The sequence below is a fragment of the Pseudophryne corroboree genome, chromosome 2 (genome assembly GCF_028390025.1).
Source record: "Pseudophryne corroboree isolate aPseCor3 chromosome 2, aPseCor3.hap2, whole genome shotgun sequence".
Lineage (NCBI taxonomy): Eukaryota > Metazoa > Chordata > Amphibia > Anura > Myobatrachidae > Pseudophryne > Pseudophryne corroboree.
Window position 1 is genome coordinate 953,977,102 of NC_086445.1, and position 20,980 is coordinate 953,998,081.

Below are 20,980 nucleotides of genomic sequence, written 5' to 3' on the forward strand. Positions count from 1 at the left end.
CGTAAAAAGGTCTCTAGCGTGGTGGCTACAGACAGTCCATTTAAACAAGGGGAGACCCTTTTGGATAAAAGAATGGCAAGTCCTGACAACAGATGCCAGTCTGCAAGGCTGGGGTGCGGTACTCGGAAGCCTTTGGTTCCAGGGAAGATGGACCGTGAGGGAAAGTCGCCTGCCAATAAATCTGTTGGAAATAAGGGCCATTTATATGGCTCTAGTTCAGGCAAAGGACAGTCTGCAAGGAAGACCGGTCCAGATTCGCTCAGACAATGTGACAGCAGTAGCGTACCTCAATCATCAAGGAGGAACTCACAGCAAAAGATTGATGGAGGAAGTAACTCCCATTCTAAGATGGACAGAACTCCATCTCCCAGCATTGTCAGCAGTGTTTGTCCCAGGTGTACTGAACTGGGAAGCGGATTTTCTCAGTCGGCACACCATTCAGGAAACCGAATGGGCATTACACTCAGAAGTGTTTCAGACAATAGTGAACAGATGGGGTCTGCCAGAGATGGACCTCATGGCGTCTCGTCTAAATAACAAAGTTCCGAAGTACGGATCGAGAACAAAGGATCCCGGAGCGGTCCTTGTAGACGCACTGTCAGTAGAATGGAAATTTCATCTGGCGTATCTGTTCCCTCCAATATCTCTTTTACCCAGAGTAGTGAGAAAAATAAAGCAAGCAAAGGGAGCAATAATTCTAATAGCTCCAGCTTGGCCAAGAAGGCATTGGTACACAGATCTACTGAGAATGTCCGTGGAAGCACCGATACTGCTCCCTCAACGTCCAGATCTGCTAATGCAGGGTCCTTGTTGGCACAGTCATCTGGATCGTCTGTCTTTGACGGTGTGGCTATTGAATCCTCTATCTTAGAAGCTAGAGGATTTTCAAAACAATTAATCCAAACTATGCTTAGAGCAAGATAGCCTTCTTCAGCTCGTGTGTATCATAGAATATAGCAAGCCCTATATTCATTGGTGTACTGAAAAAAGTTTGAATCCAAGATCTTTTATAGTATCCAGGATTTTGGATTTCCTTCAAGCAGGATTGGATAAGAGTTTGAAAGTAGCTTCCTTGAGAGTTCAAGTATCAGCGTTAACTGTATGGTTTCAGCGAAAGATTGCTGATTTACAGGATGTACGTACTTTCTTTCAGGGAGTTGTACATATTCAACCTCCATTTGTTCCTCCTGCAGCTCCCTGGGATTTGAATCTAGTTCTTAGATTTCTCCAGGGACCTCCGTTTGAACCACTTAAGAGATCAGATCTTAAATGGTTAACGGCTAAAGTACTTTTTCTACTGGCAATGGCGTCAGCCAGAAGAGTGTCAGATTTAGGAGCGTTATCGTGTAAGTCTCCTTTCCTAAGTTTTTTTCCAGACAGAGCAGTTCCCAGAACTAGATCTGGTTATCTTCCGATGGTGGTGTCAAAGTTTCACCTTATTGAAGAGATTGTAGTCCCAGCTTTTCAGGTATCGGGACTATCTGCGGGAGAAGCGTCACTGGACGTAGTCCAAGCATTAAGAATCTACATAGATCATACTAGTGCCATCAGAAAAACAGATTCTCTCTTCATCCTCTACGGATTTCATAGAAGAGGATGGCTTGCTAGTAAACAGACGCTGGCAAGATGGCTCCGAATGGTAATATCAGAAGCTTCAGATGTGTCCACTTACATCTTTGCTTTTTTGCAAATTTGGCACAACATGCAAAACACGGCTAAGCTGTTTTTCACGAGTAGCGAATGGATGAATTTTAACATTTTTGTTTGCCATAATAGAATATGTATAAAGTAACACATTAAAGAAGCAACTTAAGAAAAATCACAAGGCATGGCTAAATCTCTGAGTCTATGGCATGCAAAACTGTGCCATACATGGCGGGATATAGCAAAGATGAATGTGGACACATCTGTTATTCTCATGCAGATCTCCCTACTCCGGCTAATGTCTCTGCTCACTCTACACGTAACGTAGGTCCTTCATGGGCAGCACAACAGGCTGCTTCAGCAGAACAGATTTGTAAGGCAGCCACATGGTCTTCCATAAACACATTCATCAGACATTATGCCTTGGATACTTTTGCCTCTCATGACGCAGACTTCGGGTGAAAGGTCCTCCTGTGTAATCAGGAGCATCCCCACCACTAAAACTGGCTTTGGGAATCCCAATGTTATCCTGCGGATAACCTGTGGACCCAGCCAGAGAAATAGACGTTATGGTAAGAACTTACCATTGATAACGTAATTTCTCTTATGTCCACAGGTATCCACAGGGGTCCCACCCTGACGCACCTGATTTGAGGATCCTGACAATCACTAAACCTCTTCCCTCTTGTATGAAAGGGTGTGCATGTGTGTTCTTATCACCTAAATAGGTTTCTACCTGATGCTCCTGCCTAATCGCTGTGGAAAGAACTGATTTGACTGAGTCAGTGGGCGGGATTATATGGTGAAGCCCCGATGCATCCTTGGAGGCAAGAAAACTCGTGACCGTTTGGTGCCATTTCCGCTGTTGCTCCGGCATATCCCAATGTTATCCTGTGGATACCTGTGGACATAAGAGAAACGGTAAGTTCTTACCATAACTAGTGATGAGCGAGGTTCGGTTTTACTCGGTTTTACTCGGTTTTACTCGGTTCTCAAAACGGCATCTTATTGGCTATCCAAAACACGTGACATCCGTGAGCCAATAAGATGCCGTTTTGAGAACCGAGTAAAACCGAGTAAAACCGAGTAAAACCGAATCCGCTCATCACTAACCATAACGTCTATATTCGCTGGTGTTGTGTACTGTGTACGCAGTCACATACTTGGGAATTTATTCGCAGGTATTGTACTCTGTCTGGCTGTATCATACTTATTCGCTCTGTTGTTACATAACTGAAAATGTCAACACAAAGGGCGGGAAATACGAGAGCGCTCCTGTATCATGCAACGCATGCGCCAAGAATTTGTCTGAGGGGGAAGTTTTGTATGATGGTCTGTGTACTATGTGCTATACATTTCCCAGTCAGTCCGCAGCTCCTGTAACCAATCATGAGCCACCTTGGGTAGCATTCTCAACTATGTTAATTACGCATATGACACACCCTACGCACCCTATGGGACCTCCTGTACCATTACAGTCATATTTTGTCCCTGTGGTAAATCCACCTTGAGTGGATAATTTGTCTACCCAGTTGTAGCAATTGAATCAATCTTTGGTTAGACATAAGACTGCCCCAAGCCACTCTCGTGTCATGGGGTCATCTAAGCGGGCCACTTCCTCACAATCCACTAATCTTTCAGAAGATTCTTCTGAAGAGGACGGGGAGCACACTGTCCCGTCAGACACTGACACAGCTGCTTCTGACGAGGAATCTACAACTCAGGTTGATGTCCCTGACCTAGTGGTGGCTATTAAGCAGATCCTGAAAATATCAGATGATGAGGATTCCACTACCGTGTCTAAAAAACCTGATAAGTTTAAACGTCAGAAGGTAACTAAAACATTATTACAGCATTCTGACCATTTAGTGGATATACGACAAGAACCCTGGATTAATCCAGGGAAGAAATTCTCCTTGTTTAAATGGATGGTAGCTCGCTATCCTCTCACTACAGAGTTGTGTAACAAGTGGGAGAATTCACCGCCAGTGGATTCCCATGTCTGGTGGTGTCATCTACTCTGCCTGTCACCACTGTCACCTCACTGAAGGAACCAACAGATAAGCGTGTGGAGGGATGTCTGAAGTCTGTTTACTTTCTTACAGGGGCTGTACATAGACCCACTATAGTAGCATTCTGGGCTGCAAAAGGAATTGAAGCATGGGTTCAGGCATTAGAGGACGAGTTGCCCCAGGAATATATCTGAGAATGCCAGACAGTACCTGTCTCATATTACCACCGCCGCCTATTACATTCAGGAGGCGTGCTCTGAGGCAGGTGTGTTGGCAGCCAAGGCGTCGACTACGTCCATCCTAGCTCGCCGTATTCTATGGTTGAGGTCATGGAAGGTGGACCTGGACTCCAAAAAGACCTTGGAGGTTCTCCCGTTTAAGTGAGACATCTTATTTGGGGAAGACCTCCATAAAATTGTGGCTGATTTGGTGGCTGCTAAGACTGCCTTTCTCCCTAATACTACTCCTTCTGCACAGAAGGCAAAAGGTACTACTTTTCGCTCCTTTCGACCTCAAGGGAAAGCAGAAAGTCAGACTTACAAAGGACAATCTTGTGCTTCCAAAACCACAAAGCCCAAGGCAAAACAATCCTGGGCAGCCCGTCAGCTTGCTTCTAAACACGACAAGCCTGCTGCATGATGGGGCGGTCCTCCCCCTGGAAGACTCCAGGGTGGGAGGCCAACTCCTGCAATTCACCCAGGTCTGGTTCAAGACCACTTCAGAGGCATGGGTGCGAAAAGTTGTCTCTCACGGGTATGCAGTCTCTTTCAAAAGACGTCCCCCTCGCCAGTTTTGCACCACGGTTATCCCTTCGGATCCGTTAAAAGCGCAAGCTCTTCAATTGGTTGTGCGTTCCCTCCTGGATACAGGAGTGGTGGTGCCGATACCTCAGTTCCAGAGAGGCAGAGGATACTACTCGACCTTGTTTCTAGTACCGAAACCCAATGGGTCCTTCCGGCCTATACTCAACCTCAAATCACTGAACAAGTTTGTGAGAGTGTATAAGTTCCGTATGGTAACACTGCGCTCAATTGTACTTGCCATGGAACCCGGAGACTATATGGTATCCCTGTATATACAGGATGCTTACCTGCATATACCTATTGCCATATCGCATCAGCAATATCTGCGGTTTGCTATTGGCAACCTCCACTAGCCGTTCTAGGCTCTGCCGTTTGGACTGGCCACGGCTCCTCGGATCTTCACCAAGATTATGGCCGTGATGATGGCTCATCTGCGTTGCCAGGGAGTCCAGATCCTGCCGTATCTGGATGACTTGATGATTCTGGCAAACTCCCACAATGTCCTCCTCAGTCATCTGCAACTGACTGTAAACTTCCTCCAAGCCCACGGGTGGCTCATCAACTGGAAGAAGTCCTCGCTGGTCCCAGCTCAAAGCATAGTGCACCTGAGGGCACTGCTGGACACACACCGTTAACAGCTGTTTCTGTCTCCAGAGAAGGTCCTGAAGCTTCAGGACAGGATCAGATACTTCCTTTCTCGCCCAAGAGTGTCGATACACTCTGCGATGCAAGTACTTGGCCTGATGGTGTCGGCGTTCGACATGGTAGAGTATGCGCAATTTCATTCCCACCCTCTGCAGAGGTTAATCCTTGCCAAGTGGGACGACCTGCCTCATCTGATCAGGTCTCACATGGGGGGTCATTCCGAGTTGTTCGCTCATTGACGATTTTCGCAACGGAGTGATTAAGGCAAAAATGCGCATAGTACGCAACGCGCATGCGCTAAGTATTTTAGCACAAAACTTAGTAGATTTACTCATGTCCGAACGAAGAATTTTCATTGTTGAAGTGATCGGAGTGTGATTGACAGAAAGTGGGTGTTTCTGGGCAGAAACTGACCGTTTTCTGGGAGTGTGCGGAAAATCGCAGGCGTGCAAGGATAAAACGCGGGAGTGTCTGGTGGAACGGGGGAGTGGCTGGCCGAACGCAGGGCGTGTTTGTGACGTGAAACCAGGAACGAAACGGGCTGAGCTGATCGCAGTGTAGGAGTAAGTCTCCAGCTACTCAGAAACTGCTAAGAATTATTTATTCACAATTCTGCTACTCTTTCGTTCGCAATTCTGCTAAGCTAAGATACACTCCCTACAGAGGGCGGCGGCCTAGCGTGTGCAATGCTGCTAAAAGCAGCTAGCGAGCGAACAACTCGGAATGACCCCCATGGTCTCCTTGACTTTGGAGGGTCGTCTGTCGCTGATCTGGTGGCTATTGGACCAGCAATTGAGTAGGGGCCATCCCTTCTGGATCCCAAACTGGGTCGACTACGGAAGCCAGTCTGAGGGGTTGGGGTGCGGTGTTGGAGCAACACTCTTTCCAGGGTCGGTGGACCAGGGAGGAATCACTCCTACCAATAACCATTCTGGAATTATGGGCAGTGTTCAATGCTTTGTCTCTCGCCCTGCCTCTGATACAGAACAGGCCTGTTCAAGTACGGTCAGACAATGCCACCTTGGTGGCATACATAAACCATCAAGGCGGCACTCGAAGCCGCATGGCAATGATGGAAGTGTCAAAAATCCTCCGTTGGGCGGAACGCCATCTGCCAGCAATATCGGCAGTGTTCATTCCAGGAGTCCTCAACTGGGAAGTGGATTTCCTCAGTCGTCATGTGCACGCTGGATAGTGGTGTCTTCATCAGGAAGTTTTTTAACTCCCAGTGGACAAGTGGTGCCTTCCAGATGTAGACCCGATGGCGTCTCGACACAATCACAAAGTTCCGATCTTCGGATCAAGAACCAGGGATTCTCAAGCAGCGTTCGTGTACACACTGGCAATTCCATGGACCTTTCGGCTGCCCTATGTGTTCCCTCCAGTGTCACTCCTGCCCAGGGTGCTGCAGAAGTTCAAACAAAAAGAAGGAATACTACTTCCAGTCGCTCCAGCATGGCCCAGACAGCATTGGTTCTCCGACCTACAGGGTCTATTGATAGGGCATCCTTTTCTACTTCCTCAATGCCCAGACCTCCTCATTCATGGCCCTTTTGTCTGCCCGGATCTGGCCAGACTGGCTTTGACGGCGTGGCTCTTGAAGCTTCACTCCTGACGGCCAAAGGATTCTCCGAGGCGGTTATTCAAACTATGCTGAAGGCCAGCAAACAGTCATCTGTGCGGATTTATTACAGGGTCTGGAATTCTTACTTCACCTGGTGTGCTGCTAAGAATTATGATGCTTACAAACTCAGTACTTCCAGACTTCTGGCTTTTCTGCAACAAGGCCTGGACTTAAGCCTTCGTCTGGCCTCCCTGAAGGTTCATATCTCTGCCTTATCGGTGTGGTTTCAGAGAAAAATTGCATCTATTCCTGATGTTCATACTTTTACTCAGGGTGTTTTACGGATTCAGCCTCCTTATATCCCTCCTGTGGCTCCATGGGATGTCTGTTGTCCTGATCGCCCTGAAAGAGTCTCCATTTGAACCTCTTGAGTCAGTGGACCTTAAATGGCTCATGGTCAAGGTCCTGTTCCTACTGCCTATTGCTTCTGCTGGAAGGGTGTCAGACCTAGGCGCTCTGTCCTGTCGTCCACCCTTTCTGATATTTCACCGTGACCAGGCAGTTCTAAGAACTCACCCTGGTTATTTGCCTAAGGTGGTATCATCCTTTCACCTTAACCAAGAGATTGTGGTTCCGGCCTTTATCTCTTCTGATTTGTCTTCCAACGAGCGGTCTTTGGATGTGGTAAGGGCTCTCCGTATTTATGTGGAGAGGACTGCCTCTATCAGGAGGTCAGATACCTTTTTTTATACTTTTTGGTTTTCACAAACTTGGCTGGCCTGCGAATAAGCAAACCTTGGCCAGATGGATTAGAATAGTGATTGCACAAGCATATGCGCAGACTGGACTCCTAGCTCCTGCTGCTATCAAAGCCCATTCTACTTGATCTGTTGGACCTTCTTGGGCGCCCGCCGAGGCGCGTCCGCTGAACAATTGTGCAAGGCGGCTACGTGGTTCTCAGTGAACACGTTCATTAGGTTCTGTGCCTTCGATACTTCCGCCTCCCAGGATGCTTCCTTTGGACGCCGGGTTCTCATACCTGCTATGGCACGTCCCCTCCCATGAGGAACTAGCTTCTATGGGTTTGTATGGCATTAGCCGCTAGTCCCTTCTCCTGTCCTGAGAATGTGGTTCTATGTGACTAACATCTACCTTCTCTTTTAACCTGCTCCTGCATTGGACTGGTTAACAAAACTGAGCTCACAGTGCCTGGATGCAGGGTTATAGAGGAGGCCCCAATGCATCGTGGGACAGTCTAAAGCTTTAGCCTGTTGGTGCCTGGATCAAGATCCATCTCTACACCCTGATGTTTCCCTGTGGAACCAATGTACCTCGCACAGAGATTTAACCATGGTAAGTCTACCATAAATCTCCTTATTTTGGACACCTCTATTGGACATATTATTCATATGGCAACAAGTGGTAATCTGATAGTAAATAGAACAGAAGCCACTTTGATATTACTAATGGCAAAGTATTGTATTTGTTTTATTTTATGCTCTTATTAGATTGTATGTATAACAGTTGACTAAGGCAGTGGTTCTCAAACTGTGTGCCGTGGCACCCTGGGGTGCCTCAGGACACATGCAGGGGTGCCTTTGGATTGGTGGTCCAGGACTAATTAAAATCATTTATGGTCAATGTTCTAGGCAAAACTAGTGTTGGTGGCTGCCAATCATACAATATGTGTACAAACAGAAGCAAATCCTGTACCTCATCACACACTAGAACCTGAGGATGACATATAAACACCATTTGCTTAATTTAATACTTCTTTCTCTGACGTCCTAGTGGATGCTGGGACTCCGTAAGGACCATGGGGAATAGCGGCTCCGCAGGAGACAGGGCACAAGAATAAACGCTTTAGGATCAGGTGGTGTGCACTGGCTCCTCCCCCTATGACCCTCCTCCAAGCCTCAGTTAGATTTTTGTGCCCGAACGAGAAGGGTGCAGGCTAGGTGGCTCTCCTGAGCTGCTTAGAATAAAAGTTTAACAGTTAGAAGTCGGAGTAGCACTATCTCAGATAGTGTTACGTCAGCACGGGTGGATCCTAAATATTCCAAAATCGCAGCTGATTCCAACGACACGTCTTCTGTTCCTAGGAATGATTCTGGACACAGTCCAGAAGAAGGTTTTTCTCCCGGAGGAGAAGGCCAAGGAGTTATCCGAGCTAGTCAGGAACCTCCTAAAACCAGGCCAGGTGTCAGTGCATCAGTGCACGAGGGTCTTACGAAGCAATTCCATTCGGAAGATTCCATGCAAGAACGTTTCAGTGGGATCTACTGGACAAATGGTCCGGTTCGCATCTTCAGATGCAGCAGCGGATAACCCTGTCACCAAAGACAAGGGTGTCCCTCCTGTGGTGGTTGCAGAGTGCTCATCTTCTAGAGGGCCGCAGATTCTGCATTCAGGATTGGATCCTGGTGACCACGGATGCAAGCCTGAGAGGCTGGGGAGCAGTCACACAGGGAAAAAACTTCCAGGGCTTGTGGTCAAGCATGGAAACATCTCTTCATATAAACATTCTGGAACTACGGGCCATTTACAATGCCCTAAGTCACAATGGCAGAAGCTGCAAGGATTCTTCGCTGGGCGGAAAATCATGTGATAGCTCTGTCAGCAGTGTTCATTCCGGGAGTGGACAACTGGGAAGCAGACTTCCTCAGCAGACACGACCTTCACCCGGGAGAGTGGGGACTTCACCCAGAAGTCTTCCACCTGATTGTAAACCGTTGGGAAAAACCAAAGGTGGACATGATGGCGTCACGTCTAAACAAAAAACTAGACAGATATTGCGCCAGGTCAAGGGACCCTCAGGCAATAGCGGTGGACGCTCTGGTGACACCGTGGGTGTACCAGTCAGTGTATGTGTTCCCTCCTCTGCCTCTCATACCAAAAGTACTGAGAATCATAAGAAGGAGAGGAGTAAGAACGATACTCGTGGTTCCGGATTGGCCAAGAAGGACTTGGTACCCGGAACTTCAAGAGATGCTCACGGAAGACCCGTGGCCTCTACCTCTAAGACAGGACCTGCTCCAGCAGGGGCCTTGTCTGTTCCAAGACTTACCGCGGCTGCGTTTGACGGCATGGCGGTTGAACGCCGGATCCTGAAGGAAAAAGGCATTCCAGATGAAGTCATCCCTACCCTGGTCAAAGCCAGGAAGGATGTAACCGCAAAACATTATCACCGCATTTGGCGAAAATATGTTGCGTGGTGTGAGGCCAAGAAGGCCCCTACAGAGGAATTTCAACTGGGTCGTTTCCTCCATTTCCTGCAAACAGGACTGTCTATGGGCCTAAAATTAGGGTCCATTAAGGTTCAAATTTCGGCCCTGTCGATTTTCTTCCAGAAAGAACTGGCTTCAGTACCTGAAGTTCAGACATTTGTAAAAGGGGTACTGCATATACAACCTCCTTTTGTGCCTCCAGTGGCACCTTGGGATCTCAATGTTGTTTTGAGGTTCCTTAAGTCACATTGGTTTGAACCACTCACCACGGTGGACTTAAAATATCTCACATGGAAGGTGACGATGCTGTTAGCCCTGGCTTCAGCCAGGCGTGTGTCAGAATTGGCGGCTTTATCATATAAAAGCCCTTACTTAATTTTTCATTCTGACAGGGCAGAATTGAGGACTCGTCCTCAATTTCTCCCTAAGGTGGTTTCTGCTTTTCACATGAACCAACCTATTGTGGTGCCTGCGGCTACTAGGGACTTGGAGGACTCCAAGTTACTTGACGTTGTCAGGGCCCTGAAAATATATGTTTCCAGGACGGCTGGAGTCAGAAAGTCTGACTCGCTGTTTATCCTGTATGCACCCAACAAGCTGGGTGCTCCTGCTTCTAAGCAGACTATTGCTCGTTGGATTTGTAGTACAATTCAGCTTGCACATTCTGTGGCAGGCCTGCCACAGCCAAAATCTGTAAAAGCCCATTCCACAAGGAAAGTGGGCTCATCTTGGGCGGCTGCCCGAGGGGTCTCGGCTTTACAACTTTGCCGAGCAGCTACGTGGTCAGGGGCAAACACGTTTGCTAAATTCTACAAATTTGATACCCTGGCTGAGGAGGACCTGGAGTTCTCTCATTCGGTGCTGCAGAGTCACCCGCACTCTCCCGCCCGTTTGGGAGCTTTGGTATAATCCCCATGGTCCTTACGGAGTCCCAGCATCCACTAGGACGTCAGAGAAAATAAGATTTTACTTACCGATAAATCTATTTCTCGTAGTCCGTAGTGGATGCTGGGCGCCCATCCCAAGTGCGGATTGTCTGCAATACTTGTACATAGTTATTGTTAACTAAATCGGGTTATTGTTGTTGTGAGCCATCTTTTCAGAGGCTCCTTCGTTGTTATCATACTGTTAACTGGGTTCAGATCACAAGTTGTACGGTGTGATTGGTGTGGCTGGTATGAGTCTTACCCGGGATTCAATATCCTTCCTTATTATGTACGCTCGTCCGGGCACAGTATCCTAACTGAGGCTTGGAGGAGGGTCATAGGGGGAGGAGCCAGTGCACACCACCTGATCCTAAAGCTTTTATTCTTGTGCCCTGTCTCCTGCGGAGCCGCTATTCCCCATGGTCCTTACGGAGTCCCAGCATCCACTACGGACTACGAGAAATAGATTTATCGGTAAGTAAAATCTTATTTTCCAAACTTCTCAATAAGAAACTTTTGGCCTAGAGGTGCAGTGAAAAAAATGCTCTTGCTCTAGGGCGCCGAGATTCAGAAAAGTTTGGGAACCTCTGGTCTAAGGAACTGACTCAGAGATGTGTGCAATGCTGATGATTATGGAGTTGAACGATAATCTTCAGACTGCATATGTATTGAGGTCACACTGTGCATGTGCCGAGGTACCTTAGCGATGCCGCTCGCAGTGATTTCTTCGCAAATAGATTGACAATCAGAGACCATTTGGGGGAGGTAACAGAGAATGGCGGCAAAAACGCACGTGTGATGTGACCGTTTTGGGGGCGTGTCTCAGCCTGTTACTGCGATCTCGTACGCTTACCTGCGGCCTTTCAGTGCGACCATAGGGTTACTATGAAGGTTCATTATGGAACCATCTGTGACCGCCGCTCCTCATTTGTACGCAGCCGGTAAAATTTGCGATGCCGTCTGTGGCATTAGCATATTTCGCACATTAGCTGCGTACAAATACACAGCTGCAAATACATTAGTGTGCAACTCTGGGTCAGGCACGAAGTCCATTTATACTTTTACAGTATGTAACCTATATCTCTTATTGTGTTAATCCTTTTTTACAGTATCCACAGCGGTGTGTTTATAATCTATTATTTATGACATTGTGCATTTGAGCGTTGCTGATCTTTCCCTGGGCCTGTTCTTTCTCCTCTGGCCGTTTAGCGTTTTTTTTCTGCACATAATGATGAAAAAGAAAATGATAAAAGAACAAGAAATGTGTTATAAACCGAGAAATGCAAACGCAGATATAACTGCGAATAAAGGGCCTAATTCAGACCTGATCACAGCAGCAAATTTGTTCTCTAATGGGCAAAACCATGTGCACTGCAGTGGGGGTAGTGAGAGTTAGATTTGGGTGGGGTGTGTTCAAACTGAAATCTAAATTGCAGTGTAAAAATAAAGCAGCCAGTATTTACCCTGCACAGAAACAATATAACTCACCCAAATCTAACTCTCTCTGTACATGTTATATCTGCCCCCCTGCAGTGCACATGGTTTTGCCCATTAAAGAACAAATTTGCTGCTGCAATCAGGTCTGAATTAGGCCCAAAGTGCATACTATCCCCATAAATATTACAAATCACAGAATAAATTATTATGCGGGTTGAATTTCTATTGGGAAGAAACACGAAAAGTATTTTTAAAATTCCAAAACAGCCTATCGAGTTATTGTCCCTCTGTTGTAACACAACTGGAGGAGAGCCGCGGTTGACTATTCATTCTTTATATACTTACACTGCATTGACAGTTATGATCATGTACATTTTTGCTCCTGATTATTCTCCCACAGCAACCTAAATGCTACAGTTGTGTCCTTATACACCGAGCGTCTATACGCCATACACCGCAAGACTTTCAGCGCAACGGAGATGTTCCTGGAGGAGTAGCGTACCGTGTTTTTCTTTACATTTTTCACCTTAGGTGCATCACACGCACAGCAAAAAGCCACTCGCCGTGAACTAGAGTTGCCGGGCTGCGCATATCTGTGCAATACCACTTTCCTCCTATGGCGCTGCTCTCCTCTCTGGTGCTTCTAGCACACTCTGGTCTGTGTCAATGTGTCTGTAATAATCAGCTGATGCAGCAGCTGTGGGGGCAGCATCTGTGACTAACTACATTTTAAACCTGCTTCATGAGCCTACCTGTGTCAAATCATTAAGTCTCTGTGGCATTCTTCCTGTGCAAGACCCTGGCCCGTAGTGCCTGCTCTCCCTGTGGCTTTCACCAGTGTGTTCCTGTGTCTAGCTATTTTGATCCAATTGCTACTCCTTGGGTCGAACTCTTTGGGGGGGAATTCAATAGAGTGCGAGGTATAGTGAAGTAAATAACCTTGCTTACCTTGCACCCAATTTCGGACTACCGCGGGTGTGCTCACACCCGATAGCCGAGGTAGCAAATAATAAAAAAAAGGTAATTCACATACACACAGACACTCGTGCACAAACACTCCACGCACCTCACATACCGCTGCTGCAGAGGACCAGAGGAGAAGACACAGCTTCAGAAGTTGAGTAATTACTGCATAATTAAGCTAATTGGAAACCTTCCTGCTAAGCATATTCACACAGAGGAAACCCACCGTGACTGTGATATGCACAAATTTTTTACTCAGCATGAGGAACAGCCGTGGCCCCTGCATCGTAGCACTTCGTATACAGATTCAGACTCGCTCACAGATACACAAATGTCACTCATAAAATTAATCAGTGTAATCTAGCAAAGTAGTTTTGTCGCTTTCAGTTTTATTTATGTGAAGAAGGCGCACATTTTGAGCAAGGAAAAATGTCGGCACAGCCGTGTCGCCCGGAACCTAGCACACTGAGAGGGACTATTTGGCGCAACTGTAGCCATAGTATAAAAAGAGACGTTTGTAGAATTCAGGTTACAGGTGATCAGGGCAGTTGGTCTTGGGTAAACTGAATGACCACACTACAGACTGTATTAGATGTGATAAAGGTCACCCAATAGTATAGGTCAAGCGTGTAATCACAATTTTGGGGAAACCTGCTGACCTTACAGGATTCATTGTGATCTATTTAACCACTTGCCTGGTATGGTCGCATCAGATGCGACCACACCAGGCTGGGCTTTCCCTGACATGGTCGCATCTGATGCGACCAGTCAGAAAGCCCACTGTGCAGCAGCAAAAAGCAAAGCTTCCTGCAATTGCTGCCGTCAGAGGGACCCTCCCTCTGCTTCCTAGTTCTTCCTGGTTCTGCTTCCTCACCAGTCAGTAGATTATAGATGATATATCAACCGAAAACCAAAACTGACTGTGTGACGGGATAAGGACCCTAATGCTGTCTATTTGATGGTGCACCCTGAGTCAGTAGCTACAATTGGCACATAGTATTGGGGAATCGGAATACCCTGTGCCTAACACTGACATCAGAGTCACCGCTTCTCTTTCTTCATACTAAGGGGTCTATTTACTAAGCCTTAAGCTCCCTACACACTGGGCGATGGCAGCAATTTGGACGATGAACGATCTGAATGATGATTGTTATCGTCCAAATTGTTTTGCACTAAAAGACGACAGGAAACCAACGATGAACGACCGCGGGCACGCTCATCGTTGGTGCCTATACACTAAATGATATGAATGATATACCGTTCATTTCTGAGCGATATCGTTCATATCGCCTGTCACCGTCGCCCAGTGTGTAAGGCGCTTTAGATGGAGATAAAGTGGACGGAGGTAAAGTACCAGCCAATCTGCTCCAACTGTCATTTTTCAAATCCAGCCTGTGACATGACAGGAGCTGATTGGCTGTTACTTTATCTTTGTCCACTTTATCTCCATCTAAGGCTTGGTAAATAGACTCCCAAGACCACGACATACTTACAGTATGATGGTAGAAATTTCCTACGCCAGTTGGATTAATTCAGCACTCAGTTTTAGGTGTACACATTTTGTACTCTGTTATATGACTATCTTTAAACGGTAAGCGTTACTTGAGAGCAATCATCCGCAATACCTCACACGAGTTCCTTATTTATTGACCCAGTGTGGGTGTCAATAATATTCATTGTCTATTTGTATCGGTCCAAATGATCACGGTAACTACATAGTACCAATTGATGTTATATTGTTTTATTTCAAACATACTGTACATATGTACCACAGACCACCTGTTTTTACTACTTTTATTGTTAGGTTTTTTTCAAATTGGATATGCCAATATATATATAAGAAATTATTAATTAAAAGTTATGTTTACATGATTTTTGTCATATAGAACTTATTTCTTGAGTGCACCAAAAAAAGTCGTCTTTTTCTTATTTTGTAGGATTCCTTTGTGAGAAAGCAGTTGCATTTTTCTAGTCATTCTACCTTATTTTTCTCCTTCCAGGCCTACATCAGTGCAAAGCATGAAGGTGACAAGCTTGTTGCATTTGAGCGCGCAAATCTTCTTTTCATCTTTAATTTTCATCCTTACAACAGCTTCACTGGATACAGAGTAGCTGTAAACTCACCTGGAAAATATCCTTTAATGAGTGCTACCTGGTTCAGGGCTTCACATTTAGATGGAATTTTAAGTAATTGTTTCTTTTTATAGATGGTGGAAATTTTTGTGAACACAGGAATTTATATTTTTTTGACATCTTGCAAATTGCTACTTTTTCTTGAATAATTTGGTTACTTATCATCCTTGTTATTTCTTTTATATGTGTAAAATAATTAACATCCTCATGTATTTGTGTTAGGGCATACAGATGTGTCCTCTTACATCTTTGCTCCGTGTGCTACAAGTTGCATTACACATAGCGCGTGAGTACCATGTGACTTCTTTTTTCAGTTTTTTTCCGCAATAATGCGTCTTAGTCGGTAATTAATGCAATAGGACACACAAGCAACTACTGCTGATTAAAATGATATGCAGCGTGTTCTGTGTGTGACGTGCGACTGTACTTGCATACAAATTTCTATGCTACATTTGTTGCATTTCAGATGCAGAACAAGTAACTTATTTTGTCAGATCCTCATATTAGAGGAGATAAAATATTGAGTTTCACACTTTTTTCCGATGTTTCACCAGAGTTTTTTTTACAGGCTATCCAATTAGGATTGCACATAGAAAAACAACATTCATACCGAAAACAACCAGGTTCAGTGAAACCTGTGTGTTTTTGTGAGAAACAGCACTGTTTTCGCTTGAAAACGAGGCTGTTTCTGGGGATTTGGTTTCGCCTGCTCGAGACAGGTGAAACAAAATCCTCGATAAACCGCATAGACCTGTCAGTGTCCCATGCCCGCTGCATCAACAGCAGGCTGGGACTGCAGTCTGGGTGCCCAAGAGCCTGCACTCAGCGCTGTGACCCCCGGCGGGAAAGCCAGAGCAGCGCAGTGACCCGCATCTCCCCTCTTCTGATTTCCCTGGTGGCAGACCTATGATGGGGGAGCTGTCATGTGAACGGGGAGCCAGAGGTGCAGCGCTACCCTGTCTGTACCGGGAGCTGTCAGGAGCCGTTACCCAGTGCAGTAACACAAAAACCTTGATAAGCTCGTGCCAGTTTATCAGGGCTAATAGGATAGCCCGGGCGATATCATTACCCGCAGTAATGTACCACGGGTAATTGGATATCCCCCATGATTTCGTCCACAAGTTCTTGGCTCATGAATCATTGCATTACCAATCATGTTACAGATAGGTGCTTGAGTGCTCTCCTTTAAGTCTTCAAGGCCCAAACATAACCGCACCTTTTACGGTTCATGGGACTGACATGCTCAAATAATCGTCGCAGTCTATTAGAGAAGTAGAACGTGCAATCTAGTAGAGTTCATATTGTTATTGTTGGGGTTTTTATGGCTTTGTTTCTCTTATTACATATTTATATAAACTTTATTCCTAGAATCTGGGAAATGTTATCATCTTGTATAGGACGCTTCTTTTATAATACATATTGACGCATCTGGTTAATGATATGTAAAAAGTCAGCCTTCTTTACTAAATCTAAATACTGTTCAAAAATTGTACTTGGTTATATCTGCAATATAAGATCAATCTTTGAGATTTATATTTTAGATGAACTTTGATTGTAGCTCTACTAACCAATAAATTATGTAATGTATCTAGGTAGTAAAATGACCATCTCAGCCTGCCCCGAAAGTCACCCTCCCCCCAGACTGCCCAGCCATCATACTTACCCCATTCCTGGCAAGTTCTTGTCCTCTCCAGCAGCCGTTTAGGTCTGTCCTTTCTTCCTAGCAGTGGCAGCCGATGGATGGGTGGCATACTCCCTGACTCCTGGTAAGCGTGCATTTAGGGGACGGGCCAGAGAGAATTATAATATAGATGTTGAATCTACCAGCCAGTATCAGTTTTCATCAAAAAAATAAAATATCTATTTAGATCCTCATTACCCTTCTGGGAATATCTGCGAGAGGCTTGTCGGCAAAGATAACACAGAGTAACGCAAATAAGGCCTGTATATTGTTTTAAAGGCAGTTCATGGTTAGTTTAGAGAACACGAATATTTGGGTTGCTAAAAATTTTGTCATTTTGTCGATTTTGCAGCTGAAATAATGATTATAAAAAAATACAAATCTCTCCTGCAGGTTCCACAGTAGTATCTACAGGATATACATTGGGATATGAGGTAGCTTCAGCGGATTGGCACTAATCGATCAAAGCTTTCGACCTCCCAGAATGCAATGGGCCAGTCTCCTATATCCCCGCCTCCTTGCTCAGGCAACTCAGTTTTTTGTTTGGTGCAACAGGAGCCAGACCACGGTCATGGGGCTGCTGTTTTTTGTAGCCATAAGCTTTTTATTCTGTTTAAGCGATTTTTCTAAAAAGCGTCTTATACGCACCTTAGAAAGAGTCGCTCCAACAACTCTTCGCTGGGTCGCGACAACGCTTACCCACGTGCATAGTGCTATTTCACCCACGTGTACAGTGTTTCGGTGGGTGTCAGTGAGGATGTACTAGCAAGTCCAGCTGACGTTACCAGGCTGTGGCCGGAGCAGGTAAGGCAGTAGTTCCGCTTAGCTGGTAAGACTCCAGACACAGCCGCACTGTTTTCAGGAGGAGACTACCGAATAGTTGCTGGAGTGGCTGCCTCCTTGGGTGCACCAGCGCTAGGCTTCAGGGATCATAGGCTCCAGGGATTAGTATGAGGCCACGATCCCTGGGGTTGATGTCAGCAGTGGGGAGTAAGACGCTCCCCTGGTCGCCCTTCTCCCCGGTTCATGACCAGTTTCCTGTGAGTTTCCCGCTTCCGTTTGAGACGCTAGATATCTAACTGAACCAATCGCAGCATGGGCAGCTGTGTCACTGGTGCGTCTGTGTACACTTGGGCGTCTGTGTTCACTATTGGCATCTGGATCCACTCAGCATGTGTTAGCGTATTGATCAATCCTGGAAGCGGGGTTAAGTCTCCCTGTATACTGCTCTCCTGAGGCAGGTGATACAGCACGAAGTCTCTACCTACCACTGGGATACGAATAGTTGTGTAAGTGCCTGATGCATATGAGTCTTGTAAACGTTTACTGCTGTTTCTTTTGCTGTGTGACTGAATACATTAAAAGTCCTATATAAGGTAATGCAGTAATTTGTTTTTCCTACATACCTGAAATTTATCTGTAGTTGAATATGTGCTCATATTGCTAATGTATACTAATGTATAACAATATGACTGATTGCTAGTGTGGCTGCTGACTTATACTTTGTTTCTGTCAGTTCTTCTTTCTCATATATCTGATCCTCAATGCTGGTGCAAGGCAGGGAGGGATCGGATTGTATTTCAGTTTAGCAAATCTAAAGTGAATACGGTCACTAATTGTGTAGTTAACACCAGACAGGTGTGTGATTTGTTTATCATGTCTAGGAGAGGCAAGGGTGAGGAGGATGCACTCTCCACTGCTGTACCCACATTGATATCATGTTTGTCATGCAAAGCAGGGTGAACCTATCAAGATCTGGTTCAAAATGGGTTATTTGCAAATTGTTTTAGCTTCCGTCAAAGCCTCCTTAATATACCAAGGCAGGCTCAGGTTCAGGCGGAACCTGCATGGGCGTCATTTGCATAAACATTATCTAACATAGCTGAGCGAATTGTGCCAGCTCCAGTACCAGGTATAGGTTACCCTTTTAACCCTTATGTGCAGCATTCCCCCTGGGTTATGACACATCCAGTTCAGGAAGCTGCAACCTTTCAACAAAAGCAGGTTGAAAGGCCTGTGGAAATTAAATCACACAGACATGAAACATCTTCACAGTCTACACATGTTTTGGAACTTACTTCGGAGGATGATTCCTCACATTCTGGGTCTGCATACAGAGATGAGGATGAAGGTCCCAGCTCGATAGATATTCCTAAGCTAATTAATGCTATGAAAGCCATTCTATCCTTAGAGGAGGCAGCAGAGCCTCTGTTAAAATCCAAGGCACCTGTATTTAAACATCCAAAAACGGTCAGAACTGAATTTTCGGAGTCCTAGCAGCTGACGGAAATCATGCAAGAGGCTTGGGTCACACCCAGTAAGAATTCCTAAAAAATGGCGTTCTCATTACCCTCTTCTGGCTGTTGATTGTTTAAGGAAAAACTGTTTTTTCCTTATCAGGGCAGAGGTGAGGCCGGCCATGGCTTCAACCTGGATGGTAAAAGCAGTGGCGGCCTGGGCTGATGCATTGGAAGATGACCTTTCATTGGCTTCTAGAGCAGTGGTTCTCAACCTCAGTCCTCAATTACCCCCAACAGTTCATGTTTTTCAGGTCACCTAGCAGTTGAACAGGTGTATTCTTTACTCACTGACACATTATAAGAGGCCCACAGGTGGAGCAAATTATTTCACTTGCAATCCTGTGAGGAGACCTAGAAAACATGAACTGTTAAGGGTACTTGAGGACCGAGGTTGAGAACCACTGGTCTAGAAAACAAAAGTCCCATATTGCACCTATTAAACAAGCAGCTGTCTCTATGGAAGAAGCAGCCTTGGATATGGGTATAGTAGGGTCTCAGGCTTCAGCAGTAGCAGCACGCAGAACTGTCTGGCTACGTACATGGAAGGCTGACTCTGAATCCAAAAAGATATTAGAGTCTTTGCCTTTTATTGGAGATATTCTTTTTGGTAAAGAATTAAACAGCATTCTGGAGTCAGAAGCAGACTCGAAAGTGCAGTTTCCTTCTACCTACAGGTCTAAACCTAGGTTTCCAGCTTTTCAGTCCTTTCGTACCCAAGGAAAAGTGAAAGGAAAGGGTTACAGCAAACAATCCCAATCAGATAAGTCTGGAAAGACTAAAAAGCATTGGGCTACCAGAGGGCCTGCTTCCAAACCAGAAAATAAGCAGATGGCTCGGGCCTCCACCTGGGGGACGCCAGGGTGGGAGGCCGATTTCTTCTATTTGCACAGACCTGGCAGCAGTCCATCACAGATGTCTGGGTGCAAGAAGAGCTATCTCACGGTTTTGTGTTTGCATTCACGAAACGCCCTCCACTAAGATTTTTTTGTACCGGCCCATCTTCAGTGGAAACTAAGGCCAGGGCTTTACAGGAGGCAGTTCAGAAGTTGCTACAATCGGGAGTGGTAGTACCGGTCCCTCCTATACAGCAGGGACATGGTTTCTATTCCAACCTGTTTCTAGTACAGAAACCGAATGGGTCACACTGGCCCATTCTCAATCTGAAATCTCTAAACAAATACATTTGGGTGCCTCGTTTTCATATAGAGACTTTACGTTCAATTATCTTGCCCATGGAGCCGGTGGATTTATGGTATCCCTAGATATCCAGGATGCTTACCTGCATGTACTGTCCCATCAGTGCTATCTCAGGTTTGCTATCCTCGGGCAACATTTTCAGTTTCGGGCCCTACCATTTGGACTGGCTACAGCTCCAAGAGTATTCACCAAAATTATGGTGGTGATGGTGACTTCTCTCCGTCGTCAGGGGATAAGAATTTTCCTATACCTTGATGACATGTTAATCCTGGATCATTCCCAGGAAACTCTCCAGGGCCATCTGCAATTGACAATAGCCTGTTTAAAAAGCCGCGGCTGGCTCATAAATTGGGCAAAGTCATCCCTGGTTCCGTCACAACGCATGACGCACCTGGGGGCTGTTTTGGATTCCAGGCTTCAGAGAGTTTTTCTACCTCTGAACAAAATA

General features: G+C 45.8%; 1 protein-coding gene across 2 annotated transcripts in view; it reads left to right on the top strand.

The window, feature by feature from the left end:
• The window catches only part of GBE1 (1,4-alpha-glucan branching enzyme 1), a 446,779-nt gene that overhangs the window by 389,601 nt on the left and 36,198 nt on the right, over positions 1-20,980 (top strand). For both annotated transcript variants that reach the window (XM_063956309.1, XM_063956310.1), the window contains exon 15: positions 15,222-15,350. In XM_063956309.1, coding sequence (XP_063812379.1) covers positions 15,222-15,350 — 129 coding nt within the window. The remainder of the gene's footprint in view (positions 1-15,221; positions 15,351-20,980) is intronic.